Source organism: Nicotiana sylvestris, chromosome 6 (genome assembly GCF_000393655.2).
Source record: "Nicotiana sylvestris chromosome 6, ASM39365v2, whole genome shotgun sequence".
NCBI classification, from domain to species: Eukaryota; Viridiplantae; Streptophyta; class Magnoliopsida; order Solanales; family Solanaceae; genus Nicotiana; species Nicotiana sylvestris.
In genome coordinates, this window is record NC_091062.1 from 203,664,727 (window position 1) to 203,681,859 (window position 17,133).

The 17,133-nt window shown below is 34.9% G+C and overlaps 4 protein-coding genes across 7 annotated transcripts in view; 2 read left to right on the forward strand and 2 right to left on the reverse strand.

The window, feature by feature from the left end:
* The window catches only part of LOC104246264 (proline--tRNA ligase, cytoplasmic-like), a 29,335-nt gene extending 27,004 nt beyond the window's left edge, over positions 1–2,331 (forward strand). For all 4 annotated transcript variants that reach the window (XM_070147808.1, XM_070147811.1, XM_070147810.1 and 1 more), the window contains 5 exons: positions 58–210; positions 303–587; positions 751–969; positions 1,801–1,894; positions 2,066–2,331. In XM_070147808.1, coding sequence (XP_070003909.1) covers positions 58–210; positions 303–587; positions 751–969; positions 1,801–1,894; positions 2,066–2,130 — 816 coding nt within the window. In that variant the 3' untranslated portion in view covers positions 2,131–2,331. The remainder of the gene's footprint in view (positions 1–57; positions 211–302; positions 588–750; positions 970–1,800; positions 1,895–2,065) is intronic.
* Positions 2,332–3,834: 1,503 nt separating this feature from the next.
* On the reverse strand, positions 3,835–4,887 carry LOC104228599 (uncharacterized). Its single transcript, XM_009781082.2, has one exon. The coding sequence runs from the start codon at positions 4,694–4,696 to the stop codon at positions 4,121–4,123; it is 576 nt and encodes a 191-aa protein (XP_009779384.1). The 5' UTR covers positions 4,697–4,887; the 3' UTR covers positions 3,835–4,120.
* Positions 4,888–9,646: 4,759 nt separating this feature from the next.
* Positions 9,647–11,499, forward strand: LOC104228600 (uncharacterized). The gene is made up of 3 exons (XM_009781083.2): positions 9,647–9,855; positions 10,694–10,740; positions 10,842–11,499. Exons 1-3 carry the CDS (start codon positions 9,748–9,750, stop codon positions 11,167–11,169), a joined length of 483 nt encoding a protein of 160 aa, XP_009779385.1. The 5' UTR covers positions 9,647–9,747; the 3' UTR covers positions 11,170–11,499.
* Positions 11,500–11,841: 342 nt separating this feature from the next.
* LOC104228601 (triphosphate tunnel metalloenzyme 3-like) lies at positions 11,842–13,259 on the reverse strand. Its single transcript, XM_009781085.2, has 2 exons — positions 12,513–13,259; positions 11,842–12,242 (listed from the first exon to the last, which is right to left on the reverse strand). The coding sequence occupies exons 1-2, from the start codon at positions 13,205–13,207 to the stop codon at positions 12,140–12,142; spliced, it is 798 nt and encodes a 265-aa protein (XP_009779387.1). The 5' UTR covers positions 13,208–13,259; the 3' UTR covers positions 11,842–12,139.
* Positions 13,260–17,133: the final 3,874 nt, after the last annotated feature.

Consider the following 17,133-nt stretch of genomic DNA (forward strand, 5'->3'; position numbering starts at 1 on the left):
CTGGTGAAATTGTTGTTATCTTCATTCTTTTACATTGTTCACGGCTTTGTTTGCTAGGCTTTTATCCCTAATACTGGCCGTGGTATCCAAGGTGCGACTTCACACTGTTTGGGCCAGAATTTTGCAAAAATGTTTGAGATAAATTTTGAAAATGAGAAGGGAGAGAAGGCTATGGTCTGGCAGAATTGCTGGGGCTTTACAACCAGAACGGTGGATACTCCCCATTGAGAAACTCTCTATTGTGCAGTTGGTAATTCAGATATCAATCTTACTCACCCTTCTTTTATCTGGTACTGTGACAGATTGGTGTGATGATCATGGTTCATGGAGATGATAAAGGCCTGGTCTTACCTCCTAAAGTTGCAGCAACACAAGTAATTCTTATTCCCGTGACATACAAGGATGCTAATACTCAAGGGATCTTTGACGCCTGTGCTGCCACTGTCAAAAACTTGAAGGAATCAGGTATTCGTGCTGAGGCAGATTACAGAGACAACTACTCACCTGGCTGGAAATATTCTCACTGGGAAATGAAGGGGGTTCCTCTTAGGATTGAAATAGGACCAAAAGATCTTGCAAATAATCAGGTACGGATTATAGTTACTCTCTACTGATTCAGTTGTTCATGAAAACAAAAAGTAGAAATGTTGTGTGCTATGGTGTTAATTGTTTGTTTTCTGAAAGCAGTCAAATAAAGTGTGGTATCTGTTTTATGTTTTTTGATCCAAAACTCTGAAATAACTTTCTCAGGTACGAGCTGTTCGACGTGACAATGGAGCCAAAACTGATATTCCTGTGGCAAATTTAGTCGAAGAAGTAAACAATGTGCTTGCCTCTATCCAACAAAATCTATTTGATGTCGCAAAACAAAAGCGGGATGCTTGTGTTCAGGTTGTAAAGACCTGGGATGAATTTGCTGAAGCAATAAGCCAAAAGAAATTGATCTTGGCTCCTTGGTGTGATGAGGAGGTAAAATTCTATCAATCTTGTTGCATATGAGATGAATTTTTTAATTTGCTCTTCAATATTGGGCTGGAAAAATAGAGGGAGTTTCTCGGAGTCAGTCTCTGCATCAGGAAAGTTTGATCTTGAAATGCCACATATTGGCAGGGTTGAGTCTATCTAGAAATTCAATGGATTGCGATCATGGTCAATTAGCAACTCAATATCTACTGATTATATCAAATTAAATCAAGAAATAACTTGAGATTCATGATCCCTGTCTAAGAGATATGGTAATAAACAGACTCAGAACCAATGCTTTATTTGTCAGATCTGATCACTAGTTTTCCTTATGCAGATGGTCATATATTCTTCTCTTTTGTGTGAGGGGGTTTAAAACTCATAAAGCTCTAACTAGGCACACCTTAACCATCTTAAGAAACTCACTTCCATCATCCAGAATTGAAGCATGGATGCTCCTATGTCTGGTTTGTCCGGCTGGACAAATCATGTGCTCACTTTTATGAAGCAAGAAAAGTGTCCTAGTTGCAGTTGGTGTTTTCCCTGAGCTGGTGAATAGACTATTTTGGCTACACTGTTACAAATGCCACCTCCTTTTCCCAGCCCAAAGATGATGAAACTGAGAACGAACTTAAACTAACAAATCTTTCTATAGCACTTTGTTTCATAGTGAGTGCAGGCTCTCTCTCCCTTTCTTGTAATGATAACATTAGTTTGCATAGTGAGTTTGTTATTCCTGATACACATTCCTCAAATTAAGGTGATCAATTTATTCCCAGCTAGATTATCATTTCCTGTTTGCATATGTTTCACATGAACTCTGATACTTTCTAATAGGATGTCGAGAAAGACGTGAAGGCACGGACAAAAGGGGAGATGGGTGCAGCGAAGACTCTCTGTTCACCATTTGACCAGCCTGAGCTGCCTGAAGGTACTATTTGTCCTTGCAGTATGTATAACTATTGCCTAAAACACAGCGAAGTTAAAATAAGCGTTGCCGACTGTAGACTTGTCAATTTTACTGCTGTTTTGGTGGTACTGCTTATTGAAAATTGAATTTTACCATAATCTGATATTATCATTTTCTCCTGCTACGTCGTAGGTACATTGTGCTTTGCCTCGGGTAAACCTGCTAAGAAATGGACATACTGGGGCCGCAGCTATTGATGATTCATATTGATCTCTATTCCATTTTTCTGAGTTCGGGCGATTTAGAAATTGTATTCCGAATTGCTAATTGCAACCATTAGTTTCTTTCTTAACATGTTTGGTGCTGGATAATTCACTGTCTTTTGTTTCCCCCTTTTCCCGATCTTATATTGAATTTTATAGTTCACACTTCACAACTCAAAGAGAAGCTCTTAAATATTTGCACCTCGTCTTTTTTCTAACTAATGATTTACTTTAAAAAATTGTATACACAGGGGTGGCAAAATGGTTAATGAAAACAGTTAACCACCCATATTATCCACTAAAAAATGGGTTGAATAATGAACTTTATAAAAACGGGTCAAATATGGATAAGAACCATATTATCCATTTAGAAAATGGATAACTAATGAGTAACCAATGGATAACCGGGTCTAACTTTTACATTTCTAAAGCCTCAAATTGAGGTTTCTCAAATTAGGGAGACTAAATTTTTTTCCAAAAGTGATCATATACAAGAAGTCATGGATAATATGTGTAACTCATATTATTCGCCGGTTAACCCATTTTTTATCTGTATTAAATATGGGTCGAGTCGGATATTTGATCCGTTTTTTCATTACCCATTATCGACCCGAATCATATCCGCCCGCGCCTCCCGGTTGCCACTCCTATATACACCAAATGGCTATCTTATCACTGTAGTATTCAGGCTTCGTTCATTCTCATTGCCGCAATGCTTCTTATCCATATCTAAAGTAAGCAAAGTTAATTAGAATATGGTCAGAGAGCCTTTAATCTTCTGCATCCAGAAGATTAGTGACCTGGTAAATAAAGTAAATGAATTTGTTGCAATAACCTGAATTCTGAACTGCACTTATTTGTCAAATATTTGCATTGGGAAAGTATAAGTGAAAACTACAGACCAGTAACGATGCAAAAGGCAATACAGAGAAAAAAAATACTACTAGGAGTATATGTTATCACAATCTAGATTTTGAAACTATTGATAAAAACAAAAGTAGGAAAACATTTTGTAAAAGGTTAAAGAGATCGATCATTGTCTCTGATGATTGTTTAACCAAAAAGTGTAATTTCAGTCAAAGCTTTAATTTAGAAGAACACGAGTTACTGATAATCAAAACTGAATAAAGGAAAGTGATTTTGCTAACAATAAGATAGACAGAAGAAAACAAAGTAAACAAGTATATTCAGATAATCTTTCGTGTCCTTACAAATGATTCATTCTCTCATTTTTATAGCTATATATCTTAAATATATACGTTTTGCCTTTGTTATAATTAGGTCATTATAGACAATTAAAGGCATTAAATGCTATGTTACATAATCATTGTAATTTAATACATATTCTCTAACGTTTTTAGTATTTACTCTTATTAAATACTGTATCTGTACTCTCTTATGCTGTCAGATTCATTCTCCTTGATTTTTGAGTATAAATAGGTATGAGTCTTTTGAATAGCTGCTCGTGCCTCTACTTGTACTTTCTGCTCATATTTATTGCAACTCGTGCCGCTTTGCCAATCATCACTCTTTGACCAGCCTTCGCATCATGACACGTATCTTCCAATCACTTTAATATGTAAACTCGATTTTCACAAATACAATGATACTTTAAAATAATTTAAGTTCGTTATTTTATGGAGTATGTAAAAGCTGATTCCGTAATTGTATAGTGTAGTCACTATGCTTACAATAAACTAATCGATAAAACGAAATTTTCAGAATTAAACAATCTGCATATTTCACACATAACCATAAAGTGACGATCTCATTAATGATACAGATCCTCATCAAACCAACACAATCAGTGGATTTCTACTTATCCCCCACCACTAATACAAGAAACACTGACCAAAATTCCTAATTAAAACACCCAAACCAAAACCTGAGAAACTACAAATCAGAAAAAAGATTGGTGGGAGAATAAAAAATCCATCTCTCACCATTCAAGTTTTTAAGTACACAAAAACAAAACAAGATAAATTTAAGTAGGTTTCAAATTTTGAAACATTGAATCCCACCTGATTGAGGATGTCCAATAATCACTATAATCTAAATCCATTTTCTCATCCCCACGAAGATCATGAATCATAGGACTCGAAAAACTATTAATTCTTGAACTAGACATGAATATAGGACTACCATTTGTAAGCAACAAAGTATTCTGCTTTGGTGCTACAACACTACTCTTGTTTCTCTTCATCTTGAGCATTGTTCTCTTCCCTCTTGAACTGTAACTTCTTCTAGGCACAAGTGCAAGTGTTGATTCGTCGCGACGAAGAACCCATGTCCTAAAATACTTGGAAAAACGTTTCTTGGTACGTTTCATTACCAAGAGAAACTTTGACATGGAATTTGGAACAGCTCCTCTCTCTTTCTTGGCAAGTTTGAGAATTTCCAGCCTGTGTTTGGCTATAGAAATTCCCATACTTTGGAGAAATTCATGGTTGAAGTAAGGAATGTCGTCTTGTTCTAGCTCGTTATGTGCAAATGCTAGGCCATATTCATAAACAAGTGATGGCTCTAGTTCTGTTTTGGACAGCCAAGAAAACCAATCCATGGCTAATTTGTTGTGTTGTTTGAAAGGAAAATAAATGTGTTTTGGAAATATTTATAAAGCTGAAAGTTAAAACATTGAAGGAAAAGAAAAGCTAAAGGCTAAAGGCTAAAGAAATGATGAGAAATTGGACATTTGGAGTTTGCTTTTTCGTTAGTGTGTGGCTATTACTTTGTTGGGGTGGTAGTTGAGACTTGAGAATTACTAAAATAAAAAAGATGGAGATGTTGAATATGATTTGTGGGGTATTCACTATTTCAAGGCCATGTTGTTCCCTCCAAAATTTGGCAAGTGTGAATTGGGACTTTTTCAAAGAGTGAGAAATAAGGAATGTTGGAGAGTTATATTGCCATCAATCACGGCGTGGAAAAAGCTTGGGTATATATTGGGGTTATTAGCCCTACTCTGCTTTTGCTTTTATTTTGCCTTTGCTCAAGGGATTATGATTAGTCACTCCAATATGCAAGGAGAACCTTTTCTAGTGTTAAAATAGTTTTGGGTTAACCAGTTTTCAGATCGATCATTCAAAAATAACCAGTATTTGTCAAGTCATTGAAAAATAACCACTATTTTGTTATAACAGAGACCGGTCCAACATAATATACTAGAGTTCGGTGCATCTGTGTATGAACTTCCAGCATATACTTTGCTGGCTCCAGTATATTTTATTATGCTGGAATATTTTACGGATTTTGAACAATGTTTTCATTTAAATGTATCTTTACATGAAAAGTAGTTAAATTTCGATGAACTTTAGAAACTATGGCTATTTTTGAATCACCACTTGTAAATCTGGCTATTTTTGAATTTCTCCCTTTTCTAATAGCACCAAAGAGAAACCTAAACCTCTAAGCAACAATATTCTAACTCTGATGTTCGGACTAATTTATTACATGTTATCTTTCACTTGTACAAGTATCGAGAACTATACCTACTAAGACATATAACAACAACAATAACGATCCGGTATAATCTCATTAGTGGAGTCTGGTAAGAATAATGTGTACGTAGATCTTACATCTACCCCAAGGGAATAAAAAAGTTGTTTCCGAAAGACACTCGACTCAAGAAGACAAAAAGAGTTAAAAGTATATGAAAAAAATTACCTAGCGTTTTTGACTTTGCTGAAATTTGAACTCTTGTTTTCTATGATTTCCATCCCAAGGTCGGTGTGTGTGCAAACTCTAAATCAAATTTGTGCATCAATTTTCTTGTTTAAAGAATTTGATTTCTTCTTTTATCTCGCCCTACACTAATTTGTGTGCTTGCAATACAGAGTGGGTATATAGAAAAAGCTTTTCCAGATCTTTGACTGAGAATCTGCTTTGTCCAGAAGGTACAAAAGTGTAGGTTTGATTAATCGTATATTATTGATAATGAGGTTTGACTCAAATTAATTTGCAAAATCAGGTTTTGCGTGCCATCGTCCTTACCAATTTCCAATATGTTAGTAACATCAGTGTGGATGCCTACAATACATACCTAGACAAAACTGCATCAATAATTTGTTATATATTCATACTGCGCGAGTAGGAGTAGCAAATGGGCGGGTCGGGCAGAGGCGGATCCAAGATTTAAATTTTATGGGTTCAATTTTAATGTTTTTAATATTGAACCCATTATATTTTTAAAGTTATGGGTTCATATATATTATTTTTGTAATTTTAATGAATTTTTATATATAATTTTTTACTTCGCGTCGAAAGTTATGGTTTCAGTTGAACCCATAGTCATTACACTACATCCGCCTCTGGGGTCGGGTCGGATATGATTCGAGTTAACATGGATAATAAAAAATAGATAAATTATTCGATCCGACCCATATTTAATACGGATAAAAAACATATTAACCGGTGGATAATATGGATAACCATATTATCCATAACTTCTTGCATATGATCACTTTTGAGAGAATTCTTAGTCTCCCTAACTTGAGGAACTCTAATTTGAGGCTTTACAAATGTAAAAGTTAGACCTTTGGTTATTCATTTTCTAAATGGATAATATGGTTCTTATCCATATTTGACCCATTTTTAAAAAGTTTATTATCCAACCAATTTTCAGTGGATAATATGGGTGATTAACTGTTTTCTTTTAACCATTTTACCATCCCTACTACGCGAGTATAATGGCACTCTGCATTCAACAACAACAAACTCAATGAATTTCTGACAAATGGGGTTTGAGAAGAATAGTATATACGCAGACCTTATATCCAGGGAGGGCAGGGAGGGTGTGTCCTTACAAATTACAATGGTACTCTGCACTTACAAATTTAAAATCGTGGACCATTTATTTCTACAAGTGTGCGTTCAACACACACACACACACAAAAAGAGAGTAAATATCATGTTTACTTTTTTTTTTTTGGGGGGGGAGGGGTTGGGGTGAGTGGGTTGGGGGATGTGATTTCTTGAAAGATCCCAACAAACAACTATGCTTTTCAAAGTGCACAAAGTAATGATTTTGCAATGGTTTGTTCCTAAAGTTTACAACATTTGCATGCCCTCATCCTTATTATTTGAGCTTGGAATTTGAGAAAATAGCTCACGGACCGGCAAAAACTGGATTCTAGTTACTGTTACCCATGTGAAAAAAGCAACCTTCGATTTGATTTTCTTTTGAAAAAAAAAAAACAGTTAGGTGCAGTAAGCTCTAGCTATGTGCAAGGTACAAGGAAGAGCCGGATCACAAGGGTCTATTATACACAATCTTACCCTACATTTCTGCAAGAAACTATTTTCACAGCTCAATCCCCCGTGACCTCCTGATCATATAACAATAACTTTGCCAGCAACTTTGATGGAAAAAAAAGAAGAAGAAGCTTGTTACATAATCATCTTATTCATACATCAACCTTAATTTCCACGATGGCCCAGGGTTTACTCATAAGCGCAAGTAAAGGAACTTATTAGTGAGGGAAATTGAAGTAAAGAATTTATCAAAATGGCTAGCACGAGCAACAAAGTTAAACTAGAACAAGACGAATGGAAACAGCTTTTGAGCTCTCATGAAGGCAAGTAAAAATGATCATGCAATTGTGGGTAGATTAGAGGTCGGTATTTTCAACTGAACCAGAAAATCGTATCAAATCGAAAAGTAAAATTAAACCGTTTAAAAACTCGATTAGGTTTGGTATTGAGCAAAAAAATTTCGAACCAACCCGATATATAAATTATAATTTTTATATATACTTTTAAGATTTTATATAGAATTTTTTTTAGAAAATATCTAGAAATGTATGGGATTCTCTCACCGGATGTAATATTTAATAAAACTATGAAGTGCATATCCATATTTATTTACGTTAAATAATGAATTGCATTATTTACGTTAAATAATGGGTTGTATCATCGCTTTCTTATCAAGTGTTATTGAAATGTGTCATTCCCTTTATTCTTTCATATTCATATGTCAAAATATGCTATATTCTTATATCTTTTTCGAATTTAAAATGGTAGTTCAATAATTTTAAAATTAAAAACATATCATTATTTAGGTTTTATATTGATTTTATGCTTAATTATTAAATTCGATTAACCTTGAAGCATATATCAACAGAAAATTATTGTTAGATAAGAGAATAACTATCATGTGTTACTAAAAAAAATCTCCCATAAGAATATTTTAATATATCATATGTTTGTCTGTTTTTAAAATTTTTACTAAACATATATTCACTTATCAAAACTTTATCTATAATTTTAACGAAGTAAGATTGAAAAATATTCATGTAACAAAAAAATTCAAAAACCCGAAAAAACTGACAAAACCGAACCAATCCAAATCGATATAGTTAGTTTCGTTCGATTTTAATAAAAATCGAACCAACCCGATCCATATACACCCCTAATTAATTAGAGGTTAGAGGTGGATCTCGAAATCAATTGTTATGCAATCATTTGTTTTATTCCTTTAAAAGAGAATTTTATTAATGAAAACGAGATTCAACCCTTAAAGGCTGAGAAGTGAGAATCGCTGATGTGAGAGACACGTGACTTTTCAATCCAAAATTAATATCACTAAACCATTTTGCATAGTTAAAGTACTTTGTGCGCATCTCAAAAATTTAGGAACAAAAAGACCTACCAACCCCATCCACTAAGGGCTCGTTTGGTTGCTTGTTAGAGTTATACAAGTATTATTAATATAGAGATTAGTTATATAGGAATTAATTATGTAGAGATTAGTTATGCAGAGTTTATTTATGTAGAGATTAGTTATGTAGGATTTTGTTATGCATAGTTTAATTATGAAGGGATTAGTTATGTAAGAATTAATAATGCATGAATTGTAATGTAAAGATTATTTTTGTTAAATGTTTATTTTATTTTAATTATACGATGTGTAATTTAAAATAAATCTAAGTTTTCTTTGATCATTTGATTATTTAATCCATGTATTACTATTACATGTATTAGTTATTCTACATTCTATCTTTCATAAAAACTACTCCGTTCTAATTTATGTAAACATGTTTGACTGAGCATGGAGTTTAAGAATAAATGAAGACTTTTGAAATTTGTGGTCCTAACCAAGTTAAAAAGGGGTCCAGAGTATTTATGTGGTTATAAAAGCTTCTCATTAAGGGTAGAATTGTAAGTTTAAGCTCAATTGTTTCCAAATTTAGAAAGGGATAATTTTTTTTAGAACGGACCAAAAAGAAAATAGATTCGTTAGAACGAATGAAGTTTATAGATTTGTTGTATAGCTTATTCATTTATTACTTATATCCACCATTGGAAAAAGCAACCAAAACATATTAGTATTAGTAATGCTGACTTTTAATTGTACAAAGTAACTAGACGCTATCAAACATGAAACTCATCAATTATTTATAAAAATACAAAAAGTGATATATTTATTTTTTGGGATCCCTTGGGGCTTGAACAGTTGACAGGGCCAGGCAAGATTTGGTCACATGTTGTGTTGTTTAGTTTTGGACACAAAACCAGATATACGCCTTAAATGTCTAAAACCCTACCTCCTCAACCACCACTGACCCAATTGAGGAACCTTTCTGTACTGACAACCACTCCTACTTCAGCTATTCAATGGAGGTGGAGAGATTTCCCATCACCACCAATGTGGCTTTGCAGAGAATGATTTGCTCAGTGGTGCTTGAAACTGCTCAAAAATCTCTTCTTTCTCTTCTCTTCATGGTACATTGCTCTAGCCCTTTAGTCATAGACCTTTTCTCTTAATACAAGTTTCAGTGGTAGAAACTTAAAGTTCTTTTCTTGGATTGTGTCGTTGGAGCTGTTTCCTTTCCACATTAGACTGCCTGATTTTGTTTCAAATACTATGTTGCAACACTTTCTGTAGAAAAATAGTACTAGTATATGTTGTTGTCTCATCATCTTATGCTTTGGATATCTCTAGGGATATAAATGTTTGGAGTCAACTTGCTTTATGGTTTTGGTAGTTGCTGCTCCATGACTAGTTTGTAACATCACACGGAACTAGAATTTGAATGAGTTCCGACTTGCCAGTGGCGGAGGCAGGATCTTCCCGAAGGGGGTTCAAAAAGAAAAAAGTTAAAAAAAAATTGTAGCTAGTGAGAATTGAATCTATGACCTTACAAAGGTTTTGAACCCCCTTGACCACTAAGCTACACTTTTGGGCCGTGTCAAGAGGATTCAAAACTTAGTATATACATGTAAAAAATAGATTTTGCCTTATATATATAGTGTAATTTTTCGGCGAAGGGTTTCGGATAAACACCTTCCGCCCCCCTAAATCCGCCCCTGCATGCCACAGAACTCATAGCCCGTCTTAGTTAATGGGTTCACAATTAAATATTTATACATTTCAGTAATAGATTTCTTAACATAAATATAGGGTCTAAGAAAAACTATTGGGTTCATCCGAATATGTACCTAATACTTTAGCTCCAGCCTTGTCAATATATAGTGTATGATCTTGGCCTGGTGTTTCTTGTTATTACTGTTTTGCTTCCTTTCATAGATAAATCTGTGCTAAATCAGATGCCATTTTCAGAGTGAGCTTCTATGCTTGTACTCGGACCTTGTTGGAGCGGAGAGGAGGTACTGAAAAATTCTGTTCTCCCCTGCTCAATTTATTTTCCTCTTTGTTTGTCTGTTTGAGAATTTGAGAAGTGTTCATTTGATGCTCAATCACATTATAGGTTTCCTTTTGGTGAGCTTAAAAGAGCTACGGCACCAGATAATGAAACCATGGATTCAAGTGAAACTGATGATGATGAAGACGAAGATGATGAGAACACTGATGATGATGATGACGATGATGATGAGTATTCTGATGAAGGAAGTGATGATGATGATGAAGAGGCTTCGGATGGAGATGATACTGGGGCAAATGGGAATGGAGGGCATGATGATGATTCAGATGACGAAGATGGTGATGATGAAAATGACGATGAGGACAATGAAGAGGATGATGATGAGGATGACGATGAAGAAGAGAATCAACCACCATATAAGAAGAAAAAGTGAGATCATACTACATTTTATATGATTCCTAGATTTATTTGGTGGGGAAAAAGATTCATAGTGAAATCTTTACCATGAGGTCAATGCCAATGGTTCTTATATGTTTCGATGCTATTCAATTGCAAAGTTTTAGCTCTTGGAAATTGACCTAATTTCCAACTTAGTTCTCGCGTAACCCCAGAAAAAGAGCTATGCTCTGTCGATAAGAATGACATACAATGGGTTACAACTTACAACAAAAGGTCCAAGTTGCAGCATTGGGAGTTCCTTTAGTTTACGACTGGTTTTGAATGCCTATAACTTCTATCCTTTATATTCATGTTGTTTTGAACATATTCATCTTCGTTCCACATTTCGTGTCCACCTGTGGCTGGTTATACCATTTGAATCGCACTATTAGTTTCACTGGTAAAGATCACATATATAATCAGTACAACAAAATTTGTATCATCACCTAGTATGCGTTAGGAGTTGCAGAATTCTTAATTACTACAGAATCTACATTAAAAATGGATACTAGCTAACTAGTAAATGAAAAGGAAAAAGTACTGATGCTTAAGACTTTTCTTTTTAGTGTCCAAACTGATGCACCAGACTTGTGATCTCCTACCGAATAACTCTATCTAAGCAAAATATAAAGATACAAAACTAAAAATGAGTATTGTAATCAGAAGGTCGGAACGAAAGCAACGACAAGTAATCACAGAAGTCAAGGAATACGAAAATACATAAATAACGCTAATTCATGTACTAAAGCTACTATTACAGACAAGGACAACACTAGGCGACCTATCCTAATCTTTTATCTTTATTCTCAACTTCCACATGGTCATATCCTCCGTGAGCTGGAGCAACGCTATATCTTGCCTGATCAACTCTCCCCAATACTTCTTCGGCCTACCTTTACCTCTCCTTAGGCCCTCCAGAACTAACCTCTCACACCTCCCCATCGGTGTATCTGTGCATCTCCTCTTCACATGTCTGGACCATCCAAGTCTCGTTTCTCACATCTTGTCCTCCACAAATCGCCTGCCGTTTTTTGATTATATCTAGCATGGTATGCCCGCACAAATCGCCTGCCGTTTTTTGATTATAGCATATTATCAGCCTTTGCACAATATCTCTTAAAGCCATCTAATTGTAATCTCACTAGGATAGTCCTAATTCCTGATAACAATGATTCATGTGCTAATCATGGTCGATTAAAAAGGACTGAGTAATCTTTCCAGAACTCTGAACCCATTAGGCTGTTGAGAAGTCTAAATTTTGCTTACAATAAATTTAAGTACATCAATCGCAATATAGAGTTTCTAAAGAAGCTAACATAACATTGTACTATGACTTACTGAGGCAATTTTCCAGAGCGAAAAATGGCAAATTTAGAAACAGTAGAGTAGGAATACTCAATACCATGACTCTTCAAAAGCTCCTCTATCAAATCCTTGGCTTTTTCCGGATCCGAACTCTCACATTCAATCTCATAATTCATTCCAAATTCATAATGCGTTTCATCCAGCTCCAATTTCAATCCTTTCCACTCATACACCGCTCTCACATTCCTAAACCCACCCAAACAAACCAAACCCTTTTCCCCAATTCCATACTCATCTCTCACCCTTTGAATCACCCTCGAAGAATCAATCAATAAAAGCCGCCAGGGGTCCGAAACACACGCGCGGCCAATGGAAGGGTCAATAGGTTCTTCATCTTCTTCAATACGACTTACGCCGTTTGAAATGACGGGTTTAGCCTTGAGGGAAACAATGCATTGGGCGTCGAGATCGTAGAAGCGGAGGCGGAGGACGGCGAGTTTGGAGGAGAGTTCGGAATTGGCTCCGTCGAAGAAGATGTTTTCTTGGGCGTGGGTTTTGAGGTGGTAAGGTGAAAGAATTGAGGAGACGCGTTGGTGAGAAACGGCGTTTGGTAAACGGAGCTTGACTTCTACTTCCATGGAGGTTATGGGTTTGGAAATGGCGGAATGCGGAGATCTGCAGAGGGATGGAAAGCTGAGGTTTTTAAGAAATCGTAATGCATTTGACATGAATGGGATAAAAGTTAAAAGCTTGAAATGAATGGGTGGTAGGATTTTAAAAGAGTCTTTCCTCCCTTTTATCTTTTCTATTTTTCCTTCCGTCAGAAATCCATGAAATTTTACAAGTAATATAATAAAAGCATTGTACAACCATACCTCTCTATAACAATATCCCTATATAATAACACTTCACCATATAAAGTCAAGCTTCTATAACAACATCTCTATATAATAACACTTCACTATAAAAGCCAAACTTTTCCGGAACCAATTTTCATGTTATGTTATAATATATGTTCTCTATAATAGCACTTCGCTATAACATCCAAAAATATTCGGAACAAACGAAACTATTGCGTTTGACCGTATCTATTTCATTTTCATAGTCATGTAAGTGCATATTTGACAAGACTATTTTCGAGTTATCTGTATTTAAGAAAGGTGACATCATAAGTAATAGTAAAGAAATTGAGAGATAAAAACAAGAAGAAAATAGCAATTAACTATAATAATAATTTGCATAAATAATCGATTCCAACTAATTTTGATTGACATAATTGTGTTAGTACTAATATTGTTTTGATAGATTAACACTTAGTCAAATTGACTCTCAAAAAATCAAAAGTGTTACGTAAATTAAACATATGAAGTAGTTGAGTTTCAGGATAAATAAGAGGCATTATAAACGTTGAAGTGACAAAGAAGTGGTAAAGACTATTTTCCCTAGTTAGCTGGAAAACAATTACAAGCTAAAGGTTACAGTATCTTACTTTAATACTTTCGCTTACACCAATAGGTTTGTAATATATAGGAAAAAAATTACATGAATAGGTATTTATTTAAAGGTGTAGCATGATAAAAAAGGAATATGATAAACCAATTTAAGAATTACACTAGGAAGGAAAAATATGTGAAAATTTCAAGGAAAAATAACTTTAAAGAAAAGGATCAATATGATGACATTTATAGTTTTGATTGTGGAAGTCTACTTTGAAACACATCTTCGTTCTTAACCAGACAAATTATATTTTTAATAGAAAAGGTCCATTCATGCCAATGAACTATATGAAATTGTACATATTTGTTCATCGTTAAAATGTGGACTCAACCATGCCCTTGCCGTGTATAAGGTGGTTCACATATGCCATTTTTAGACGGATCTACTAATAAAATGTTTAGTAACAAATTTTGACACGTGTTACAATCTGGTGCATTCCATCTATACCCTAATTTAAATAATAAACCAGCCCGACCCATCACTCTTATTTTATTAAACCGACCCGACCCTGTACCCTATTTTAATAAACCCCAATCCTATTTTTTTACTCCACTCTCTCACCTCTACTTTCTTCTCCCAAATTCTCCTCTCACCATAGCTGATTGGTCAATACAAAGTGAGCTCATTATTTGAAAAGTGAGCTCATTTCAACTGGTTTTTAGTTGCAGAATGGTTTAAACCCCTGATTGATTGTTTATCAGGACTTAAAAAATTCAGTTTTTTTTATGATTTTTCATATTTGCGTGGAGGTCAACAATAGGATATTGATCTTTTCTTTGAATTTTTTTTTGTTTTCCAGTGATTTTTACCATTGGTGAGTATAACATAAATGACGGAAGGCAGTAAAATCTGTTTTCTCTTAGCTTTCACTTTTCTATTGTTGGCTGTTGTCGTTAAAGTGACGTTGGGTCAAAATTCTGCGCCTGGCGATGATATTCTGTTGAACTGTGGAGGTCCTGACTATCTTGAAGACGTCTATGGTCGAAAATGGGGTTCGGATGTTGGGTCAACATATTTGAAGGGTAGCAAGTCGTGGGGTAATAAAATAGGGTTGGGGTTTAAAATAGGATACTGAGTCGGATTGGTTTAATAAAATAAAAGTGATGGGTCTGGTTGGTTTATTATTTAAATTAGGGTATAGATGGAATGCACCAGATTGTAATACGTGTCAAAATCTTGTGCTAAACGTTGTATTAGTGAGGTCCGTCTAAAAAGTGGCATATGTGAGTGATGATAGGCTATAATTACGTATTTTAGTCGCTTATTACACTCAAATTTACTGCACTTTAATTGAGTTTGAGCTTTAATCGCTAGTGTCTTGCACTAATTGTGTGTTTTACGCCTTGTAGGAGTGATTCCGAGCTATGTAGATGTTATGGAATGAATTCAAGTGATTTGGAGTTTTGAAGTCTGAGTAAAATCCCAAGGAATTAAGTCGGGATCGTATTCGGAGATCAACGGATGATAGACCAACAAAACGAAGAATCGAGTAGGCATATTGCGCACTATTTAGTAAAATGCACATAATATTTTGCTCAGAACTCCATTTAGGCTCCACAATATATAATTGGAAAGATAACTCAAAGATCTACAACTTTCATGTTTTACATTTTTACAAATTCCAAACTAAACAGGGTGAAAAATGCGGTCGAAATAGCAACCGCGGACCTGAGGCGGGCTGAGGCAGTACACTAGGAAAGCACCGCGCTCGGGCCGCGGCCGCAGACGTCCAGGCCTGGAAACTTGTCCTTTTTCACGTAGGAGAAGGTATAATAGTTTGGGCCCGACCCTACTTGGTATATATACATGGAAAAATGGTATTTTGAGCGGAGGGGATCAATTTTTGACACAGATTCAACCTAAGGAGGTAGAGACACAAGAGGAGCAAGGCGGAAAATTCTTCTACGAGTTTTTCCTTCTTCTTCCTATTTTTTTTATTATGGTTATGACTTTTAGTATTGTAGTTTTACATACTATTATGAATAGCTAATTTGTTATCTAGGGTTTTGATAGAACCTTTTGTAGGATAAATTCTTGTTATGTTTTTATATAATTGAGCTGTTGGATTTCTCTACTTGTTCAACTACGTGTTTGTTGTTGTTGATTGAATGACCATCAATTTACTGTGCCTATTTAGTGTGTAGTGCTCGAGAGAGAGTACATATTTAGGTAGTTGTTGAACAACGTTACTCCTAACGTATGTGAGAAATCAATACAGTAGATTTAAAAACAAGTTTAGAAATAACAAAGCCTTGACGTGGTCATAATGAGCGGTTAGATAAAGCCAACTAGCGTAGTTCGAGAGAATATATCTAGTAAATTGTTGTAGTTGCTCGAGAGAGAATTACGACATCTAAAGTGCTCACGATCAGTAGAGAATAAATTGGAAAAATTATAGGGAACATAGCTAGAAGGATTCCGACAATTGAGGAAATCATAACTCTAGACCTCCTTAATTTAGTCCCCAACCCTTTGTCTCGTTAGTTGATAATTTTATCGCTTTCTAGTATTTGCTAGTTAATTAGTTAGAAATATAAATCTCAATCTTTATAATTTAGAAAATTGTTCAAACTTGTCTTTTTAGTGATATTAAACAAATATAGCTAAGCCTTAGTTCTCTGTGGGATTCGACTCCGGACTTTTAGAACGGATTATATTTGCAGCGACCGCTTATCCTTTTTAGGACTAGAGTTGGGCGTGATCAGTGAGCCACCTTATACACGGCACAGACAGGATTGAATCCACCATTTAACGATAGGCGAATGTGTATAATTTCGTATAATTCACTAGCACAAATGAACTTTTTCCGTATTTTTTAAAATATCTCGAGCGGAAGGCCCTTGATAACCGATTTCACTAAACTCTTGTACATTTTGCATTATTTTTTTTACAAAGGGGGATTGCGTTATTTGCATAAATGGCCTTTTTGAGATCATTCTTTAATGAAAATTTTACCTTCTATAGCAAAGATTGACACCTTATTTATTATAAATAAATACCTTTTTAAAAAATTATCTCTTGTAGCTAGCTTTTAATTCTATAGCAAAATATCTATTTTTGGCCACTTCCTACCTTTAAGCTATTAAATACGATGTGTATTATTTTTCTCTCTCCTTCTTTCTTTTTGTTCTCTCACAAAAGTACCGTATAGTAGGTA